This window comes from Orycteropus afer, unplaced genomic scaffold, assembly GCF_000298275.1.
Source record: "Orycteropus afer afer isolate SDZICR_OR568_19922 unplaced genomic scaffold, OryAfe1.0 scaffold00048, whole genome shotgun sequence".
Classification (NCBI taxonomy): domain Eukaryota; kingdom Metazoa; phylum Chordata; class Mammalia; order Tubulidentata; family Orycteropodidae; genus Orycteropus; species Orycteropus afer.
In genome coordinates this window covers 6,293,550-6,315,660 of record NW_006921635.1, presented here as the reverse complement: position 1 = coordinate 6,315,660, position 22,111 = coordinate 6,293,550, and the positions used below count along the sequence as shown (strand labels likewise).

Genomic DNA, 22,111 nt, shown 5'->3' with positions numbered 1-22,111 from the left:
TAGAACAAAATGAAAGAACTAGAACTTTTGTGTTCCATGAAGGACGTCTCCTTTGATGGAAATGATCTTGAAAACATGGTCCTTTCACTGAGGTTAGTGATGTTAATAACTACCTAGGGTTAATTTGTTTACCTGATGCTCAAAACCAAATGTGAAGATTAGTCTCTTAATAGATTTTTTTTTTTTTTTTTTAATTTGTGCATTCACTAAATATTTTAGAGTTGGAACTCTTTTGCTAATTTGGAAGGAAAAAGATTCAAAAATTAACATATAGACATTTGAAACTGGGAATATGCCACAGTTTATGATACTGCTCTCCTTGGACGGGGAAAGGGGAAAAGTGAACATGTGCTTACTTTGATTATTTTTGCTTAGTTTCTCCTGTCTCTTTTCATATCCTTTGTAATTAAACACACACACACACACACACACATTGTTTTTGAAAAGATAGAGAACAATTAAATGCACATTAGCCTTTCTTTACAGGGAAAAGTTCCTACAAGAAGTGAATTCTCTTCTTCCAAAGCCCTCACACCCACTGGCTAAAACGAAGACATTAGTGAAGAGTCTCATGAACCGAGCCGAGCTGTTGCTGCATGTTACCATTGCGGCCCAGTCAGGCCTCACAAGAAGCATCTCTGGGACGCCTGCGGAAACCCCAGGTACTATTCACGAGAGCCCTCCTAGGGCGCCTGACTCCCATCCGTGTGGTCTGGCCCTGTTGCCTAATGGGAGGTATTGAGCAAGCAGATCTGTTTTCATCACAGCTGATCACCCAGTGCCCCTCTCATTTGGAATCAGGAGTGTGGAATGACTCCCAGGTTTCTGACGCCAGTGATAGGATACCACTTCCTGCTGAGTATGTGGTACAGTCATGTGCCGAGATGGCCCACTTCATCGTATCTCTGGCTGCATAAGCCCTTGATTAATTACAAGTCCCATATGAGGATGTAAGCACTCAGTAAGGCTGGTGATACTTCCCAAGAGCCTGTGGGCATCAGAAATAATGAACCGATAGTATCTTGAGAAGTAACAGCTTCAAAATGATAAATTCTTTTGGATTTAAGCCGTCTAACTACTCTTAAGACAGAAACAAAATGACATCTCCGTTCTCTCAACATCTTTTTTCTTAACTGATCTTTATGTGCTGGTGTTATCTGCTTCCATTAACTATTCTTTTATGAAAGTTACTTCCATGGACAGCAGGGTTAAGGGCTAATCTGCTAAGAAAGTCCAGTCCGATTCCAGCTCAGGAGTGGTATTACTCCACCAGCCATGACCAGAGCAGTGAGATCACCAAATGGCAAGAGGCCAGTTAAATAAATCTAGGACTAATGGGGACAAAGGCCATTTCGGGGGAAAAAAACAGGTCTGGATTTACGTGAATTCCAGAAATGATTTTCTCTGTCTTCTCTTGCTTTTGAGAATGCTTATGTTAAAATAAAAATGAATGCTTTGGGAAATTCAGTGAACTTTTCAACCTTTTTTTGTGAAAACTAACTTAGTAAGAATATTTTAATTTTTCAAGCTAGAATTGGTTACCTAATGATTAGAATTTTTTTTTTAGAATTATCCTAAAAACCATCAGTGTGCCATGCTAGCTGGGGGCTGAGCTGTGGTAGGAGATACAGCAGAAATTTTGTATAGCCTTGTTACTCCTTTCTCTTCCAGCTTGTAAATCAGCTTCTGAAACAAAGGTGATCTCTCATGCTGTCCGGCAGCCTGTCTTTCTTCGCAGCATGTCAGCTCCTTCTGATTTGGAAATGATTGGTAATGAGGACTTGGAATTTACCAGAGCAAATCAGAGGTAAATGGCTAACGGCCAAGGTTCGATTCCCACATGCAGCTGAATGCATTCATCCCAGCCAGCTCCCTGAGTGTTTCTTGTACTGCTGATCTAACGCTTTTTTGTTTTCCCCCGTAGGCGGCGCCACGTGACCAGCCACCGCAGTAGCTCGTTTACACTCCTGCAGTCGTTGGCCATCGAGGACAGCAGGGACAAGCCCACCTACAGCGTTCTGCTGGGGCAGCTGTTTGCTTTCATTGGCACCAACCCTGACCAAGCCGTAGGTCACATTTTGCCGACTACAGATGAGCCCACGATGCAAATGGCCTTGTGACAGTTAGAAGGCATCACATCTGTTTCCTTGTTATGCATTCCAGGTGTCCAGCAGCAGCTTTCTTTTAGCTGCGCAGACAAGGTGGCGGCGAGGCAACACTCGCAAGCAGGCCCTGGTGCACATGCGGGAATTGCTGACGGCTGCTGTGCGGGTCGGGGGGGTGACACATCTTGTGGGCCCAGTGACGATGGTCCTGCAAGGAGGACCCAGGTCAGTGGTTTCCATCAGTTTATGCTGTCCTGTCTAGAGCAGCCAAGGACTGTTCTTCAGGGCCCGTGTTGTGTGTTTACATTGGGGAAATTTTACTTCATATCAACTGGGTTCTTATGTTCTGCTAATAACCTGAGTGTGAATTTGAAACAGACACTCAGCTAATCTGGTTGGGCCTTAGTTTTCTCATTAGTAAAATTACATTCACAGTATTCATTGTTGCATGGAATATTGTAGATGGGTCTCAAGTAAATGGTTGCATTATCAAATCAGTCTGGGAAATGTTGGGTACTGTCCTCTTGTTCTTAGAGATGCTTTATGAAAGGTTCTGAGAAGCTCTGTGGTTGAGAAACCTGTCTAACTTTACCTAACCCAGACTTCCCCTCCTTTCCTTGAGTGTGGACCATTGACTTTGAGGCACACCTATAACTCCTGTTCAAGAGTTTTCTGTGTTCCTACAGTTTGGGAAACACTCAGTTCAGTGATTGCTAAGATTCCCCAGTCCTGGACTCATCTGGACACTTTGGGTTTCTCAAAAGAACTCTTCTGCTCGTAATCGCCATCGCTGTTCATAACATGGTTCATGGTTTTGGTTTCTGTTTCACAGAATTGAAGAGCTCACCTGCGGTGGGATGGTTGAGCAGGTCCAGGAAGCCTTCGGAGAGACCATGACCTCTGTAGTGTCTTTGTGTGCTCGTTACCCTATTGCGTGTGCAAATAGCATCGGGCTCTTATGTACCATACCTTACACCAGGTAAGCCAGGAAATGCCTCTTATTGTATGTAAGTTATATCCAAATAAAGTTAAAGAAAAAATATTTTTAATTTCAAAATTGGATTTTGGCTTTGACTAGCCAGTAATACTATCACTCTGGCTAAACAAGCTTGCCTGTGACAGACATGTAAAGTTCCTGTGTAAATTCCTGATTATTGCATCCCTACACCATCACATTGAGACACTAGGGATTATATTACACTGTGAAAATGGGCATGTTTGAAGGAAAATAAAAGTTTCTTAAGGAATTACAATTTAGCAAAAAAAATAATTTTTTTTTTTGCATATGTACATTTATCATCTTTCTTTGCTGACTTGATTAATAGCTTAAAGTTGTCAAGCACTCATGGAGTCATTCTTTGAATTCTTTTGCCATGAAATACATCATTTTTTCCAGTGTGGCAACCTTGAGTTGATTCCATTGATTTTTATCCTCTGTCTTACATGAACAGACCAGAATTTGCAGTCCCTTATTTACAAAGAAAGCCATCATCACAAATGTTTTTGCATTTAATTGTGCATAATAGTACCCTAAGTTGTACACAGAGAACTGTACTGACAGGCCTCTGCCCCTTGACAACTTGGACCTTAAGTGAGAGTTTCTTGAGGGCCAGTCAGTTGTATTTGTTTCATTCAACCCTTTCCCCTTTGCCCAGGAGTGAAGAGAAATGCCTTGTCCGCAGTGGTCTTGTCCAGCTCATGGACCGACTTTGTAGCTTGAGCAGTCAGACTGAGTCCAGCTCCAGTGAGAAACAAACCAAGAAACAGAAGGTGGCCACCATGGCCTGGGCAGCCTTCCAGGTGCTTGCCAACCGCTGTGTGGAGTGGGAAAAGGAAGAAGGTAAGGAGTGGGACTCCTTTCCAGAGTACATGGATTCTTCTGCTCAGTGTTGAGAGTTATGCAATGGATAGGGTGCAGGGACGCTAAATTACATAACCAGATGAGTTTACTCAATTAGGGGCTTCGTGAGCGCTTTGCCTCAGTATGGGTCTATGAAAATCTATAACTACACCAGGACACTAAACAGCATCCTGGGACCCTGAGCTATATACTAACCCCAGAAAATTGAGACGGTACTTTTCATTTCTTTCTTAACCAATCCAGCCAACAGTCTTCAAAGAAATGTTTTTATGAGATGGTTTTCAATTGCATTTCAAGATGATATTTCCAAATAGTAATTTTAGTTACTAATCCAATTTGAAAAGTAGAATGAAGGATAATTTCACTAAAATATCTCAGGTCTGCATATATAGTTGTTTGTTTATCTTTTTGTTCATTCGGTATCCATTTTAATATCCTGAGGTCCTGCTGTGTGCCAGAAGTGGAACAGGACGTTCTTCCCTTTAAGCCATGGTCCAGTAGGGGAAATAGACCAGTGAACAGTGATTACAGTATAACCAGTGCCATAGTCGATGCATACAAAGTGTAGTGGGAGCATAGCAGACTCTACATACTTTATATGTGTTTTGTGCAAGTGATATCGTAATAAATAAAAATGTTTTTCTAATTTTAAAAATTGGAATTTTGCCTTTGACTATCTAATAATATTATCACTCTGAGTAAATAAGCTGGCCTGCTGACAGACACCTAAAAGTCCTGGATAAATTCCTGATGATGGAGTTCCTGTACCATCACATGAGGCCATTAGGGCTTATGTTACACTGTGAAAATGGGCAGCTGTGCTAAGGGCAGGAGAGATTCTCAGAGAAGGTGATGTGTGAATTATTCTTGAAGGAGGGGTCAGTGCAGAGATCTAACCCTGGGTGCAAGGAAGTTCAGAAGATGACTAATGATCTTTTGTGGCTTCTACGAGGGATGCCTGGGGCTCTCTGGAACTCCAGTGCAGATAGAAAGATCCCAAAATGTCTTTTATTGTGTTTGAGAAGAGATAGTTGTTGTTGTTGTTACGTGCCCTCTAGTCACCCCGACTCATAGTGACCCCTCCTTGGGTTTCCGGTATCACTACAGAGGAGTGATTGATTGGCCAACCTTCCTTCTGAGGAGCGGCTGGTGGGTTTGAACTGCCAGCCTTCTGGTTAGCAGTCAAATGCCTTAGGCAATAAGCCATCAGGGCTCCTAGAGAAGAGGTAGAGTAGGAGTTAAAAACCAAGATGTTTTCATCACCAGTAGAATGGTGATTCTTCCCTGTCAATCAAAGTGTGTTCCTGGGTTACTTATGGATTAATTATATTCAGTTTTAATTAAGAACAGTGTCTCCCTCCAACATTGAATGGTTTTGGCAGGTTTCCTCTAATGCGGAAGCACTAAGTGGATGGTTAATGAAATACTGAGAAAATAGAGACAGATTGGCCCGGGAGGGCTTTGATACAAGGTGTTTCTCAGCCTGCTGCTTCTCTCTGCTTCACAGGGGGCTCCACAGAGGCCGTGCACTCTGGGCTGGCTCGCCAGGTGTCCAGCCTGCTTACCAACCATCTTGCTCGAGCCACTGAGTGCTGCGGCAACCAGGCTGCTGGGAACGATGCCCTCCAGGATGTCCTGAGTCTTCTCAATGATCTCTCCAGGTAGGATGGCCCAGAGTGACGGAGCAGCTGGCCCTCCTCTTGAGCACCTGGGGTTTTCTTGTGTGGGTGGTGGTCTTTTGAAGCACAGAAGTTACTAAGCCCTTTTGATAGGCTCCTGCCTCAAGGAAAATGATAAGAGAATCAAGTCATTGAAACATAGTGAGTACTTATGTTCCAAATGTGAGGATTGTTGAAGTAATTGTAAAATATTATCATTTCCTTAATACTTTGCTGACAACAGCTGCTAGCCTTTCAAGTAGATACAGTTACATTTGATAGCCAAAATCCTTATCCCCTTATAGCAGGATCAAAAAATAATCATTCAGGGCCTTGAGTAACTAGATTTCTCTGCTGTGTCTTTAAGATAAAATACTCTGGTGTTTAATACCATCACATGTGAGCCATTTTGCAAAAAAAAAGGGGGATCAGAAAACAGTCAAGAATCATTTTTCAAGTATTATTGGTCACTGATGAACTCTTACCACATGTTTACCCAAAACCTTAATTCTCCTTCATCAAAGCATAATGCCAAGTCCATGTCCTCCCTGTGAAATCTGGCCTCATCGCTTGGTTTAGCCTCATTCAGGGAGCTCTTCTTTGTAAGTTTCTTTGGATCAAAATTCCTAGTTTTGTTTCTTTACCTTTTCTTCCTTCTTTCCCAGGAGTCACATTGGTAAAGCCATCCTGAGCCAGCCCGCTTGTGTGTCCAAACTCCTCTCCCTGCTGCTTGACCAACGCCCATCTCCGAAGCTGGTCCTCATCATTCTTCAGCTGTGCCGGGCAGCACTCCCGCTGATGAGCGTGGAAGACTGTGGAAACGTGGAGCTCCCACCATGGAGTTACTCTGTCCCCTCCTTAAACAGTGAGCAGGAGGATCCCAGCGACCCAGCTTCCAAGATCGCATCATTGCTCTTGGCAAAACTGGCAGATTATGTGGTCCCAGGTGAGGAACTCTCAGACAGAGAAATGGGCTTCTTGTCGACAGTGAGTCTGAGAGACCTAACTTGCCCTCAATTGTAGCTGTGCTTACTCTGATAGAAGAGAGAGACAGAAGGGACAGAGGGGGTCGTAGAGCAGAGAGAGTCCAAAGGCTGCATTTTTCCCAGGTAGGGGAGCTGCAGAAGCAACACTGCAGTGTTTCTGAATGGTCTTTGCTTTTTCCTTAAAGGATGTCAGACAGTTCTTTCTCCTACTGCTTCTGAACCCGACACCACATTGACAAAAACCAGTCCCAAGAGCTCCTTAAAGGGAGATAAAGACCCTGGAGAAGAGAGTGAAGCAGTGGACGGCAAGCTCTCTATATTTATCCACAAGCGGGGAGACCAGTCATCCCATGAAGTCCTCCAGCCGTTACTAAGGTGACTGATGACTGCAGCCGCTGCTAGTCACTGAACACTAACCACGTTGCAGGCAGCCATGCTATGCTGCAGGCCTGGTGCTAAATGAGACCCTTACGTACATCATCTGACTCAGCCCCCTTAACAGCCCTTGGAGGTAGACACTCTTCTATCATTCCTGATAATACACTTGAAGAAACTTGGGCAGAGATGAACACAGTACGCAAGCACTTAACCCCAACTCAGAACTCACCAGAAGACTAAAGCACTGCTGAGAATGCATTCCTTTCTGTGTCTCATGGAAAGGCTACCATTTCCTTGGGCTTTGAGAAGGAATGCTGCGGCTTGGTTTTCAGTTATCGGCATCCTTCAGCCATGATTTGGGGAGACCATTAACTGTGAGGCAGAGAAATAGGGAAAGTTTTCGAAACCTTTAATTCATTGAGTTTTTACTGCATTGCTCAACAAGGAAGTAAAAATATAATTATTGTCCACATGTTACATTCCTACAGGGCTCTATTAGTGAGAGCCAGAACAGGAAGCGGTTCCACACAGCACGTGGGAATCTAGGGCAGGTAGTAGTTTATGTCTCAGGTGGAGGAGTGCTCTCTTCAAATAAATGATTTAAAGATGTTGTCATCCCATACTTGGATCGCTTGCCTACTATTCTGTCAGCTGCAAGAACTAATGAGATGATGGCGTGAACTAAGCAGGGTTGGGGTAGGTCAGTTTAGATGAAGAAATCTCCAAGAAACATTCTTTTGCATTGCAAATGTCACAGTACAAACTGGGTGAAAGATTATTTAAAGAGCCAGGTTTAAGAAGATGGGAAAGCTCAGTTACTAGAAAGGTAGAACCAGTCACGCCCATCAAAGTATTAAATACCCCTGCCCTGGGATTTAGATAATTACTGAGTGCCCTCTGTCTGCCAGGCCCTCTGTCTGTTATTAGTTCAGGTGGTTATTTATGTTCAGCTCTGTAGTTTATATCTCATTTTGAGGTAGATGAGTCAATATCATCACAATTCTGAAAATGGTGGTGGTTTCAGGCCCTAAAGTAGCAAATCATTTTCTTTCTGAAAAATTGAGAGTCTTATTAGGTTACCTTATAGCACATAGCCTCCTGTTTTGACATTGTCTGTAAATCTGTGCCTTTCTTTCTCTTTCCTTTTGTAGTAGCTCAGAAGGACGGCCCTTCCGGCTTGGTACTGGTGCCAACATGGAGAAAGTCGTGAAAATGGATCGCGACATGACCAAGGTAACCATGCAGTGGAGAACCCTGCTCTGATGAACCCCGGGATTGAGCAGCATTCACTGTGCTTCAGGTTCTCAAGAGGAAAAACAATACAAGTTCCCACAAAGAGGCAGCAGAAGTAAATCGAAGTCGGTGGCTTAACTGAAGCCATTTTAAAGAGAATTAGTCAAAAGTCCGTTTGTCGTTAATGTCAAATGTAAAAGAAAAATCTTAATTTTGATCTGTAAATTTTGTCTTCATTCTTTTAAGAAAGTTTTACAGCCTGAAAATAGTTTGAAAGTGTAAGGTTGTTAGGAGAATAACAGATAATAAGGAAGAAAAACAAATAGCCCATAAAAATATAAAAAGATGCCCAGGCTCACCATTAAGTAAAAGAAAGGAATAAAAGTGACAGTAGTACCTCATTTTTCACCTGGCAGATGGGTAAAGATTGCTAATAACCCTCATTGTCAAGGTGACGTAAATAGACACCCTCAAGTTTTCAGAAGTGAACCTACAGCATGTTCAGCACAGTTTTGTTTGAAAAACCAAAAAAAAAAAAAAATTGCATTTGTGTGCCCATAAATAGCATATTGGTTAAAGACACTGTTATATTCATAACATAATATTTTTAGAGCTGAAATATTGTTCAGCTCTTAAAAATACTGAGGTAGAAGGAACACCGCAAAAATAATAAAGTAATTTAAAAATATTTAGAAGAACAATGAGGTAGATCGTATACACTGATGTAGAAAAGTAATCAATATATTGATAACTGATAAAAACAAATTGAAAAACTGTGTGCATAGTGCGAAGCCATGATTTTGTATGTTAGGATATGGATAGAGAACACATGTAGAGGACTGACACTGACCTCTGACTAGGTCAGCGCTGGAATGTTGATGGGAATTTCACTTTCTCCATTTCATGTTTTAGTATTTGAGTTTTAATGAGTGAGCCTTGCTTTGGTAATTGCTCACAGGGGAAACAGATTTTAAAAAGTGTAGTGGTTTGGAGGAGAAGAAGGGGAATCACTTGCTGGGTAATAGATACCTGTTACTTCTAGTGATGGGAAAGGCAGGTCACAGTGTGGGGGCACCTGTTACTTCTAGTGACGGGAAAGGCAGGTCACAGTGTGGGGGAGGTCAGCACAACTTGACCACGGTAAATGAAGACACTGAGAGGCACACAGGAATAAAGGACAGTTACGGTAAATGTTATAATGTGTACGAGTTTGTAGCAACTGTGATAACAACCAAAAACTACAGCTGTGGGTACAGAGGTAGATGTGTATGCTACATGGTATGGGAAGATATATGTGAGTACATGCAAGTGCATACATAGGTATATCTGTAGACATGAGTACATGCATGTTTGGATGTGCTACATCTATTCATTTACTTTATATACATTTTTTTTTTTTTCATGTATGTCGGGAGGGGTGAGAGCAAGAACACTTAGAAGGCACACCCAGGACATCCTGGACATACCCAGGCACTTCACGGTTCATGGTTTACTGGGTTAAAGGGCTTGGGACTATAGTCTTGTGGGACAACTCAGTCAGTTGGCATTACATAGTACATAAAGATAATGTTCTACATCCTAGTTTGGTGAGTAGCATCTGGGGTTGTAAAAGCTTGCAAGTATCCATCTAAAATAAGTTATTGATCTCTTCCCATGTGGAGCAAAAGTGAATTAAGGAAACCAAAGATTCATAGAAGAAACTATTAAGACTAGGACTAGGCTATTAGGACTAATAGCCCGCATGAACCACAGCCTCTTCTGTCCTGAGGCAAGAAGAACTAGATGGTGTCTGGCTATCACTACTGATGGTTCTGACTGGGGACACAGTGGAAGGTCCTGGAAGAATGGGAGGAAAATATAGAACAAAACTCAAATTTCTAAAAATGACCAGACTTACTAGACTGATAAAGACTAGAGGAATCCCCAAGACTGTTGCCCTAAGATACATTTGGAATCTGGAACTGAAGCCTCTCCCAATGGTCACCTTTCATCCAAATAATAGATTGGCTTGTAAAACAATATCAACCATGAGGAATGTGTTCCCTTAAACAATCAACTATAGAAGAACATATGGTGTCAACATTTAACGGAAAGCAAAGATGAGAAGGCAGGTGGGGCCAGGGAGCTAGACCATTGGAAACAGAGCAAGCAGAATGGAAATCATGAGGATGCTGATACATTGTGAAAATTGTAACCAGTGCCACAGAGCAACATGTATAAAAATTGTTAACTGGAACCTCATTTGCTGTGTACACTCTCACCTAAAACACAATAAGATATTAAAAATATATGCATATATAGACTGCTGAGAAGGTGACATAAATACCCTGCATGTGTTCAAACTGACCCCAGGGTGGCTGTTGTGAAGTGATTACGGAAGAGGCCGTAGCTGCTCTGCGGAAGGCAACCAAGTGGGCACAGTCAGGCCTCATCGTCAGTGTTGGGCCACCTGTAGAGTCAGTCAACCCCGAGACTGTGAGTGGACTGTCCACAGGGGACAAAAAGAAGACTGCCCAAACCTCCATTTGCCGCGAGAGGAACTCTGAGCTTGCGAGGTACAACCTTTCACACTGTGGGACTTTCCATGCCCTTCACACAGTTACTGTTTAATGGGTTTGTTTTTAGGGTTTTAATTTAATATCCTCCCCTTGGCCTGCTGGAAATGAGGACTCAGGGCCGACAATACCCATCTGTGATAATAATTGCTCTCAAAATAGAGTGTGAGGATCCTCTTGGTTAGTGCTCATCCAGGTAGGTCTGAGGTTGGAGAGGAAGAGTAGGGCGGTGCTGGCCAAGGGGCCATTTGCAGCCAGAGGATGGTTTTTTTCTAGAAAGTCCCTCACCAGGAACACACTGGCAGTGTTGTTTTTTTTTCCCCCCAGTAAACTCCGGTCTTGCTGTCTTTACTTCTTTCAGAAGAAGTTTGCCCACTACTCCAGCTGTACACATCACCTTCTTTCTGGGGCTAGCAGAGATGAGTGAGTGTCGCCTCTCAGAATTGTGCAGTGCGCTTTGTGCCTGCAGGCCGGGAGTAGGCACAGTGCAGTGCCCTTCCTTCATCCTCATGGCCCCTTTGATACAAAGTGGGAGGTCCATTGTGTCAGAGGATTCTCCGCACCCAGAAAGTGAGAAGGAATTTCTTCCTAGTAATAGTTTATTTTCTCTTTTCCTCAGTCAAAAAAATCTACTTCCTTTGAATAAACAGAAAGTGTTTCCCCCGGTACTAACCCTGAAAGCAACTTCTCTGCACTCCTACCGGTCACTGGCCGCCAACCGTTTGTCATGTGGACACTTGCAGGACTGATCCCGTGAGACCTTTCATCAGTGGGCATGTGGCAAACAGCATGGCTGCCGAAGTGATCGCCTTGCTTCACAGCTTATTGATGGCCCCTGAGTCCAGCGCTGCCCAGATATGGACCACGACAGCAGAAAAGGTCAGGCCCTGTTGCTGTAGGACTCAAGGCCCGTGAGAGGCGCTCACGTTCCATTCTGGCATTCAAATCATGCCTAGCAGGGGACCTTTTAGTAAAGAGAGATTTCCCCAATTGGCCTTATGTACCTGTAGCTGTGTCTCCCCTGGAGGTAACAGTTTGATGTAGCAGTTTCCTCTCTGTTAACTGACATCTCATGTCGCTGCCAGTTCTAAATTTTGCAGACAACAGGACAGTACTCTTGGGGAAAAGAAAGGCAGTTTGTTTCTTCCTTTTGCTTATGCTAGATTGGTTCTACCATTAGGAAATCACCCAGCCTTGGCATATGGATTTCTTAAGTGTACTTATATAGTTCCTAAGAATGGCCTCTGTGTGATTTATTCAACCCCAAGTGCTCTGTCAGTAAGTAATACATCATGACAAACCAGCGTCCACTTTCCCGAAAATGATAGATCTGCAGTCAGTGCCTCCCCTCCTACAGTCATTCTTCAAGTGAGTGCCTTTCATGTCTTCAAAGTAACTTGCTGTTGAGATGTAAGTAGTAGGCTGTGATGGTTTTACTTCAGATAAATGATTGTTTTATTTTAGGGATTTTATTAACACATGGTTTGATTTGCTCATATTTTGAGGATGTGTATTTCTGGTTCTGCAGAAGGCAAATATGGGCAAAATGCCACTTATTGGGCCCCTTCCATATCCAGAGTTCCTTCAGGACCTAGGACCCACGCAACTTTAGGCATGGCATCGTCCTTGTATCAAAGCAGTCAACTCTTTAATAGCATGTGCTGCTTAACTGGCTGCTGCTTATGTCTAGGTCCTGTCTCGTGCACTGATGTACATACCACAGTTGGGGAAGTATGCCGAAAGCATCTTGGAAAACGGGAGCAGCAGTGGCAGAAAACTTGCCAAACTTCAGAGAATTGCCCGGCAGGCTGTAGCAGCACTGTGCGCCCTTGGAGGCTTCAAAGAGACAATCAAGATAGGGTCTGAGGTTCAGGTAACCAGCTCTCTTTATTTTCTCCAGGTCATTGCTTTCTCCCTGTGTATAAACATTCATTGATGAATTGATCATCTGCAAGACAGGGTACCATCCACCTGGTTAGACAGAAAAGCCTTATTCCTTCAGGCTAAATAAGGAATCTGACAAACTCATGAATCCTTAACCACCCTATGCTGCAAAGCATTGAGAATGTAGTGCAGTATTGTTACTGTTAGGTAGGTGTTGGTCACTCAGTTTTGATGCAGCAGCTCTGTAGAATGCTAACAACATCCTGCCACATCATTCTCATTGGCAGAATTTTAGAATTAAAAGTTAGAGAGAGTGGTGTGTTGTAATGACCTTGATGTGAGGTTTTGGGGCCTACTGTCTTTATTCATATCCAGGGCTTGGTGTCTGCATCCTAGTCGAGTGTTCCTATAGCACCAATAATGACAGCTAGAAACGGACTCTTCCCATCTGTCACACGTGGTGGCTGTTTGCACCTCAGAGCTGGTCGTGAGCACTAATCTATCTCTGTCTCTAGGTTTTAGGTAGAGGAATATCAGGAAGCATCGGTGTGGTGGCTTCTATCAATGAACAGGAAGGTATAGCTACAGTCAGATTCCCACCCATAGACTGTAGAAAGACTTCGCAAGCAGCAGACACACTGACTATTCCATTGTCTAGACTTTGTGTTCCAAGGTCAGAGGTAAGGTGATTTTTAAATGCATCCTAAAATGTCACTACAAAGGATAACTGTACAGTCATGACCACTGTGCCCGTGCAGGTGCAGGTGCGCAAGCACTAGGTCATCACAAGTTTTGCTTGTGGTGTGTATTTATGTGTTTTTGATGGATGTTTACGTATTTGTTAGATGATTTAATAGTAGCATTTGTGTGGATGTTTTCATCAAATTGACAAAGTCCATGTCTTTGCGGGCTAGGAGTATTCGACAGTATATTGTGTTTTAAATTGTGTTGATGGTTTACAATGTTCTGTGTGGGGATTTTATTTTATTTTATTTTTCTTAACTAAAAATGTGAGAATTTACTCCAGATGATAATAACACCCTTATTTCTTATAAACTAACTACTTGAATTTAACTTTTTGCCCCGCCCCCCCACCGCCACCGCCACCAGGCATTGCCTCTTCATAAACTGTCCATTACTGAGAAGGTAGTACAGGCAGTCCAGTCCATGTTGCTTCCTCAGGAGGGAAGTCTCTCTATTCATACCTCACTTCCTGCAACAGGAGATGGCTCAGCTCCTGTGATGGCAGTCGTTCGGCTCCTGGCAGAAATACGAACAAGGTGAGCACCTTCCCGAGAACATCTCGTGTGCCCGGGCACACCACCAGAGGCAGGAGTCCTTGGTGGGCCCTCCACCCAAGGCATACTGTGTCCACAGCTCCAAGCTCATGCCAAGTGCGGCAACAGAAGCCATTTTGTTACACCACACAAACCATCGTTTGCTACTTTCCCCTATTTCTGGACTTTGAAATAAAGCTTAATTGTTCACCTAGGGAAATAAACTGTTCAACTGTGGTGTATGGAACACATGCCTAAGGCTGGCTCCACTGACTCCCTTTGGTAAAGAACTTTGTTCTCTCACCGAATTCCTCAGCCACTAAGCCTTTTCTTCGATAAATGATACCAATGCTATGTGGTTCATCACTTTCCATACCAGTGACAAGAATCCTAGGGAATTCTTCCAGGTGTTGGTGTTGGAAGGGAAAAGAGTTTTTTTCCTTCAAATACAGTTATTTGTTTACCATTAAACAGCATAACAAGTTTTTCTTTTGAGAAGGGGGCTTCTCAGAAAGTCCTTATAGGGATTAGGAGACCAGTGTCCCATGCTTTTGGCACCTTCCTGTTCCCACGCACTAATATTACCCATGGAGCTCGCCTTGGGAAGCACTTTGGAGAGTAGGCGCCTCGGGCTTCAGTCCGCACTTAGTGGACATGGCAGCCGTCTCTTCCCTTTTCTGACTCGCCACGTGATGTCAGCAGTTACCATGTGGGAAAAGGGAAGTTGTTCATGGATTTCTGAGCCAGTACAACTAGAAAAAGCAAAAGCAATGGGGAGTTGAACTTTGTGGAAAATCGGGGGACAAAATTGACTGAAATATTTTTCACAGTTGGGTGTTTGGAGAAAGAACACTGATAACTTTGAAATGTTATAAATCTTTTAACCTTAAGAGCATGCCTGGTCATGGCCCAGCTTCTGGAAGACAGCTTGTTTTGTGAAGAGTTCATACAGCAGTGTCCAGCAGCTGTTGAAGTTCTTAACCTCGTAGCCCAGGAGTGCAGTGCAGGTGAGTGGCTGTGAATTTCCTTCCCACTGTACTCCCGTCTCATCAGCAGTCTGGCAGTGTGGTAGTGCGGTGTTCACTGTTTTCAGACACACCCATCCCAAACCGTTGAGCTCTAAAGACAGCAGTCATCACAACTCACTTTCATCCCACGCCCGGAAATGTGAATAGAAAGCTTTTAGGGTAAATGAGCTATGAAACCATTGTCTTTCAGTTTAACGATAGGACCCTGTCATGGGTTTTTCTTTCTTTATTCATATTAATTTGTTGGCTTTATTTCTCTAATAGAGCTATTTCTGAGCTTTATGGTGGGATACCATGTACATTTTGTAACCGTTGGCTCCATTTGAGTTCAGAGTCAAGAGTTTGCACAAACACCCATCCTTAGGGTTTTGCATGAGTATGCACACGTGTGTATATGTGTGGGTTTGTGGGAAACTTCAGTCAAATACAAAAATAGACTAAGAAAGTGAACCCCCACGCTTCTACCATCTGGTTTAACTAATTAGCATTTCAGAGCCGGTCCTAGTTCATCTATGCTGCATCCCTCTGAATTATTTTTAAGTGAATCCTAGCTATTGTATTACTTTATCAATAAATAGTATGTGTCTCTAAGAGTAAAGACTTTTTAAAAAATAACTACAATACCTTTATCATATCTGAAAATTAACAGTAATGCTTTAATGTTATCAAATATCTAGTCAGCATTTAAATTTCTAATTCTCTTATAAAGCGCGTACTTCTTTTTACATTTGTTAATCTGAATTAGGATCCAAATAAAGTCCACAGATTGTAATTTCTTGTTATGACTCTTAAGTTTCTTTTAAAATATAGATTCCCCTTCAGTGTCTTTTTCTCCCTTGTAATTTATTCGTTGAAGGATTTTTTGCTGAATGTATCCCTGTGGTATCATTTAACATGTTCTGTTGTCCTCATATTCCCTATAAATTGGAAGTTGGTCTGGATATTTCTAAGTAAAAATGTACCCTTTGTCCCCAGGGCTATAATTGGACCGTACATGAAATTATCCACAATTATATTAATAGTCCTCCATGTACTAATACCAGCATTTCCACAAACTGTAAGGAAGAAATGGGTATACTTAACATCCTTAATGGTTTCAGTTGAAGCCTTTTTTTTTTTTGGTCATTTTTATTATTTATATTATTATTTCTCATGGTGTTTGGTTTTTTAGTTACCCTCTAATCTCTTTCTGGTCTTTAAGCTTTTTCCTGTTCCACATTGTGATGATTTCTGAAGATTTATACCTCTCTTTTCTTCTAGGAGTTCTGTAGTTTTAGCTCTTACATGTAGGTCTTTGGAGTTCATTTTTGTGGCTGGTACAAGATACTCCTCAGACATCTTGCACTTGCCTGATTCTAGACTCAGAATTCCGTTCCTTCTCTGCTTATCAAAACCCTTTCTGTTCTAGGATCTAACTTCACACTGTCTCCGTTACGATTCTCTGAATGCTGGAGTGAAGTTATCTTGTGCGTGTGCCTTGTATCTTGTAATCATATGGTCATTATTCTTTGTTGCCTATGTATCTGTCCATATCGTTTCTCTTTTCCCAGAGGGCAAGAGATTTAACTCATCTGTCTGTACTCTCCAACATCTAGCAGTGTGTTTTGCTCAGAGGAGGTGTTCAATAGGTGTTAGATATCTTAAAATCAGATTAGATGATAAGAATGATAGCTTTCATTTACTGACTGTTTAGCCTTTCCAAGGACTTGGTTAAGGGCTCTGCTTGCATTAATTCATTTCATCTTCACAACAGCCCTCTGAGACATGTTGTTAGGTGTCATTGAGTCAGTTCTGACTCATAGAGACCCCGTGTACAGCAGAATGTAACTCTACTCAGTCCTGCGCCATCCTCACAATCATTGCTAGGTGTAGGCCCATGGTCACAGCTACTGTGTCAGTCTGTCTTGCTGAGGGTCTTCCTCTTTTTCATTAACCCTCTACTTTGGCAAGAATGATCTCCTTCACCAGGGATTAGTCCCTTCTGACATGACCAAAGGATGTGAGAAGAAGTCTGGCCCCAAGCAATGGAGCCAGGATGTGAATCTAGACAGCCCAACTGCAGGCCTTACGTCCTTAACCCCATTGCTGAGTTACAAAGCTGTCTCACAACATTTGCTTTTTTACAAAACTTTGACTAATTTCTATGAGCGTGTGTTATTGCTTTGACCCTACCACACAAGAGTCGGAGCCCACTTGGGGGACTGCAGGATTGTTCTCATGGATTCGGTGTATATCCCACCAGGAGAGCGACTTGCAGTTGTGGAAGTGCAGTGTGAACGGCTCCGGATGCTCTATCGGGACTGTGCTCGGCCCCCGCCACCCCCGCTGCAGGCCGACCGGCGGCAGGTGAGCCCTTCTGGAGTGGACCCACCTGCGCTGGGCTGCAGAGTGTGTCCCATGAGGAATGTCACTGAGAAGGACCAGTCTAGTTTGTTCATAACAGTAGTGTTCAAATGAGGGTTTGCAAAGCCACTTTGTTTTGAGATGCAGTGTCTGCAATGACATTATCATCTCTAAATGTCAGCACATTGATTTGACAATGTTGATATTGACAAATTGCAGCAGAGGAGCAGATCTCATTAACTTGTGAATAATTTTTTTTGTTGTCAGTGACAGAAAAGGAAACTTTTTTTCTAGTTTTAGGTTTATAGTCCATATCATCATAATAAGTATATAGAGAGAGAAAATAAGAAAGAGTAATTAAAAGCAAATGTGGCAAAATATTTTAAAAATTATGTATCTATACATGTTCATGGTGGTTATTCATAATAGCCAAAAAAATTGATGAATTGATAAAATGTGATCTGTCCCTACAATGGACTATGATTCGACCATAAAAAGAAATGAGGTTCTGATGCATGCTACAACATGGGTGAACCTTGAAAACATGATGCTGAGTTACGGAAGCCAGACCCAAAAAGCCACGTATTGTGATTCCATTTATATGAGATACCCAAAAGAGGTCCATCTGTTGAAACAGTCAGTAAGATGAGTGGTTCTCAGAGGCTGAAGAGAGAGGAAAATGTGGAACAAACATTAGTGGGTGTGGGGTTTCTTTTGGGGGCATGAAAATGTTCTAAAAGTACGTTGTGGTTATGGTTGCATATACCTGTTAATACTCTAAAAAGCATTGAATGTATACTTTAACAGTGGCAATTGTAAGGTAAATAAATTATATCTCAATAAAACTTTAGAAATATAGGTACGTCTAAGTAAGTATGTACAGGAGTTGCTGTATTATCCTTGTAATTTTTCTGTAAGTTTGGAATTACTTCAAAATTAAAAATATATAAAAGGAAAAACTGTCGCCTGAATTTTCAGCCTCTCCGGTTACCATCGTCACCATGTTCATCTGGTGCATTCCCTGTAATTTCCAGACAGAATTGGATTTCTGTGGTCTGTGCTATTCTGTATCCAGCTTGTTTCACGCAGTAGATGGTGACTGCCTTTCCATGTCCACCAACAGCAGCTGGACACTCCAGGGTCCGCCTGTGTCTCAGTTTGCTCACCCGGCTTTTCATGTTGTGTGTAAATGGTCCCCAGTTTTCACCATACCAGTGATCTGACGAACAGCCCCGGACCTAAATCTTTGCATGCCTCTTTCAGTTATTAGGATAAAAAATGAAACTGCTGGGTCAAAAATACATGCTTTTAAGGAACATACCGCTATATGTAGTATTATAATATACAAATTAGTTTGCTTCTTTCAGGGTAAAAGAATTCCTATTTGTAATTCTGTTGACCTAGGATTTTGCTTTCTTATCCCATTGTAGCCCAAAGAGATTACTTGGAGCCCTTCGCGAGTGTTTCCACCTGTTCGAGCCTGCATGTTCTCATCTCACCTCACCTCAGTCACCTTCCTGGCTGACCCCAGCGCTGGGGGAGGCCTGCCCCGGGGCACTTTTATCTATGCCACCTCACCACTGCCAGTTCAGGTGAGAAACCACAAGAGACACTGTCTTTTATCTCCTTCCTTGAAGTCTGAAAGCCAAACCAAGTTCAAGGGCCCAGGCTGAGCCCTCTGATTGTCTGTCTGCTTACGGTGTTTCTTCAGGCCCCATCTTTTTACTGGGAAATTGAAATCGTTTCCTATGGAGATACTGATGACGACACGGGACCAATCGTTTCCTTTGGCTTTGCGACAGAAGCAGAGAAACGAGATGGGGCTTGGACTAATCCAGTGGGCACCTGTCTTTTCCATAAGTGAGTGGCTACTATTGCTTTTATTTAAGAGAAGAAATACAGTAGATCAGAATATCAGCATTTCCCAAACTGTATCCCTGGAAACAGTAGCTTCCTACAAGGGGTGTATAGGTGTTCAGGAAATAAAAATGTAACAGATGTTCAGGAAACAGAAATAGGATTCTGTCTTCCAATATGTTTTGGGAGATGGAATGTACCCTTTTCCTCTTTTTGGAGATTTATAGTGCACATGCACACTGACCTATGAGAAGGGCCTATTTATCTTGTTTCTCAAATGCATTTGAACCTCGATCCCTTTGTTCTGCAGATACACTTGTAGTTGTGCAGATATTAAAGTGATGTCACCGCTACCCTCCAGAATGGGTAAAATACAAGTGGGCAATATATTAGTATTTAGGGAGAGAGAGTAGCATTATGACTTCTCTTCTTATTACTCTTATGCTACTGAAACTGACTGCTTAGCTCCCTCTGTGATAGGTGATTAGTCTTGTCTTGACTTCTCTTTGTTTTTTCTTAGCAATGGCCGAGCTGTACACTACAACGGCTCCAGTTTATTACAGTGGAAGAGCGTTCGTTTAGACGTGACTCTCTCTCCTGGTAAGTGTGGTGGGAGCTTTGTTCCCCCTGCATATTTCTTGTTCTTGGGTTCTGGTCTAAAAAGGTTAAAATTAAATAAATTTAGCAACTTGAAACAGGCAGTTTGTCTTTTAGTGAAAACACAACTCTGGTTGTTGTCATCCTCGAATTTACACCAAACCCCTCCTTTGATGAGACCTCTCCATTTGATGACTTAGTCATATTTGCTTTCATTCCTCCATCATTAAAAAGATCCTGAGGTGTTGCTTCTCTGTGAAGTTTAGTCTTTCATCAGCTGCTCGTTGGTGAGCAGATAAATAGTTTCAAAAAACGAAAACTCTGCCACTAGCCATGAGGCTCTTGAGACATGCATTCCTGGTAGATACATGCCATAGGCTTTGCTCCCAGTGGCCTAAACATTTCCCAGATGTTTCAGTCAAACGGAGAGTGAATTCAATAACAAAAATCTTTCCCCCCTTCTTTTTGGCCGTCATATAATAACTTAGTGTGTACAATAAATACTATTATTCCAGCAGTAGCAAAAAGTAAGTATTGTCTTGACAGTAGAAGCAGTCACACATGTTGGCTACTTATTTTCAGACAGTGCATCTTCCCATCATCTTTGATAAAAACTTAAATTGTTGTGTGTTAAAAGACAAGCATATGAGCTGAACATTTACATTAGGCATATATATTCCTTGGAGAGATCAATCAGTGGGAGAATAGAAGGGCTGTGTATGCACAGGGAGACAGCTCGGAGACCAAGAGTGCGTGGGAGGGAAGGCCACAGAGGTGATTATGGGGAGGAAGTGGGAGGAGAGCTGTTGCATTGTGGGAGATTACAGTCAATGTCAGGAGACAAAGTGTATGTGAACTGCTGTATGGAAGATGAATTTGCTCTGTAAACTTTCACCCAAATCACAATAAAAATTTTAAAAAGAAATTGTTGTATGTTGTGCATGGTACAGGATGTTTAGATGGGGAATACTAAGTGATCCCATCCAATAGATCGACTTTCGTAGTTGCCTGCGGTGTAGTCTTGCTGTCACTTACCCTTGATGGAGCTACTTGTTAAATCACACTTGTCCAGGGAGTGGAGTGCTTTCAGTTATGGTCACACTGTGACTTTGAAATAAATGCAGGATCAGGTAATGTTTCTCTCTTGCTTTAGCTGAGTACTTACTGAAGTGCTTTTGTGGAACAAGGAGTATCATTATTGCTATCAGATGAATCTTAGCTGAAAGCAAAGAATACCAGAAAGATGTTTATCTCTGTTTTATTGACTCTACAAAGGCATTCGACTGTGTGGATCATAACAAATTATGGATAATGTTGAGAAGAATGTGCATTCCAGAACACTTAACTGTGCTCAGGAAGAACCTATATATAAACCAAGAATAGAGCAAGGGGATGATACTGCATGGTGTAAAATCAGGAAGTGTATACATCAGGGTTGTATCCTTTCACCATACATATTCAATCTGTATGCTGAGCAAATAATCTGAGAAGCTGGACTATATGAAGAGGAATGCATCAGGATTGAAAGAAGACTCATTAACAACCTGTGATAGGCAAATGATATAACCTTGCTTGCTGAAAGTGAAGATGACTTGAAGCACTTACTGATAAAGATTCAAGACTACAGTCCTCAGTATGGATTACACCTCAGCATAAAGAACACGAAAATCCTTATAACTGGACCAACAAGCAACATCATGATAAATGGAGAAAATATTGAAGTTGTTAGGGATTTCATTTTACTTGGGTCCATAGTTGTTCTGGCTCCCTAGTGCTGCTCTGACAAGAATATACCACAAATGGGACGGCCTTAACAAACAGGAGTTTATTCTTACAATTTGGAGGCTTTAAGTCCAAGTTCATGGTACCAAGCTTTAGGGGCTGGGTGAAAGCCCCTCAACCTTGGGGTCCAGCTCTGCCTCCTGTTCGCGGCCCACTAGAGGTAGAGGCGTTTCTGCACTCAGACAGCTGCTGGCTGCTGAGGCTGACAAACCCAAGGTTGACAAGTAAAAAGGCACAATGTTACCAAACCACACGGCAGGCCATTAATTCAAGTTCATTATAAGTCCCAAGGTCGGCACAGCACGGCAGGCTGCTGAACAACGACACGGCTACATGCAGGGTCCAAGCATGCCATAGGCTAGAGACCATTCCCAAGGCTTCTCTTTATATACGGGAAGCAGACCACATCTCAGCTGCTTGTGGTAGATCACACCATGGAGCTGATTGCCAGTCTCATCATGGGGAATAACTGCCACCAGCTGCCCAGCCACTCAACCAGGCCCAGCCAAGTTGACACACAAACATAACTACTACAATAGTCAATACCCATAGAAGCAGTAGTCAGAT

The 22,111-nt window shown here is 42.5% G+C and overlaps 1 protein-coding gene across 1 annotated transcript in view; it reads left to right on the top strand.

The window, feature by feature from the left end:
• The window catches only part of HECTD4 (HECT domain E3 ubiquitin protein ligase 4), a 195,967-nt gene that overhangs the window by 128,430 nt on the left and 45,426 nt on the right, over positions 1–22,111 (top strand). Inside the window, exons 27-47 of the mRNA XM_042780607.1 lie at positions 4–92; positions 487–662; positions 1,672–1,807; positions 1,925–2,066; positions 2,164–2,330; positions 2,938–3,084; positions 3,761–3,945; positions 5,474–5,627; positions 6,290–6,570; positions 6,796–6,985; positions 8,140–8,221; positions 10,574–10,776; positions 11,520–11,655; positions 12,467–12,649; positions 13,176–13,340; positions 13,771–13,940; positions 14,829–14,944; positions 17,208–17,311; positions 18,739–18,900; positions 19,020–19,168; positions 19,686–19,765. Coding sequence (XP_042636541.1) covers positions 4–92; positions 487–662; positions 1,672–1,807; positions 1,925–2,066; positions 2,164–2,330; positions 2,938–3,084; positions 3,761–3,945; positions 5,474–5,627; positions 6,290–6,570; positions 6,796–6,985; positions 8,140–8,221; positions 10,574–10,776; positions 11,520–11,655; positions 12,467–12,649; positions 13,176–13,340; positions 13,771–13,940; positions 14,829–14,944; positions 17,208–17,311; positions 18,739–18,900; positions 19,020–19,168; positions 19,686–19,765 — 3,217 coding nt within the window. The remainder of the gene's footprint in view (positions 1–3; positions 93–486; positions 663–1,671; positions 1,808–1,924; positions 2,067–2,163; positions 2,331–2,937; positions 3,085–3,760; positions 3,946–5,473; positions 5,628–6,289; positions 6,571–6,795; positions 6,986–8,139; positions 8,222–10,573; positions 10,777–11,519; positions 11,656–12,466; positions 12,650–13,175; positions 13,341–13,770; positions 13,941–14,828; positions 14,945–17,207; positions 17,312–18,738; positions 18,901–19,019; positions 19,169–19,685; positions 19,766–22,111) is intronic.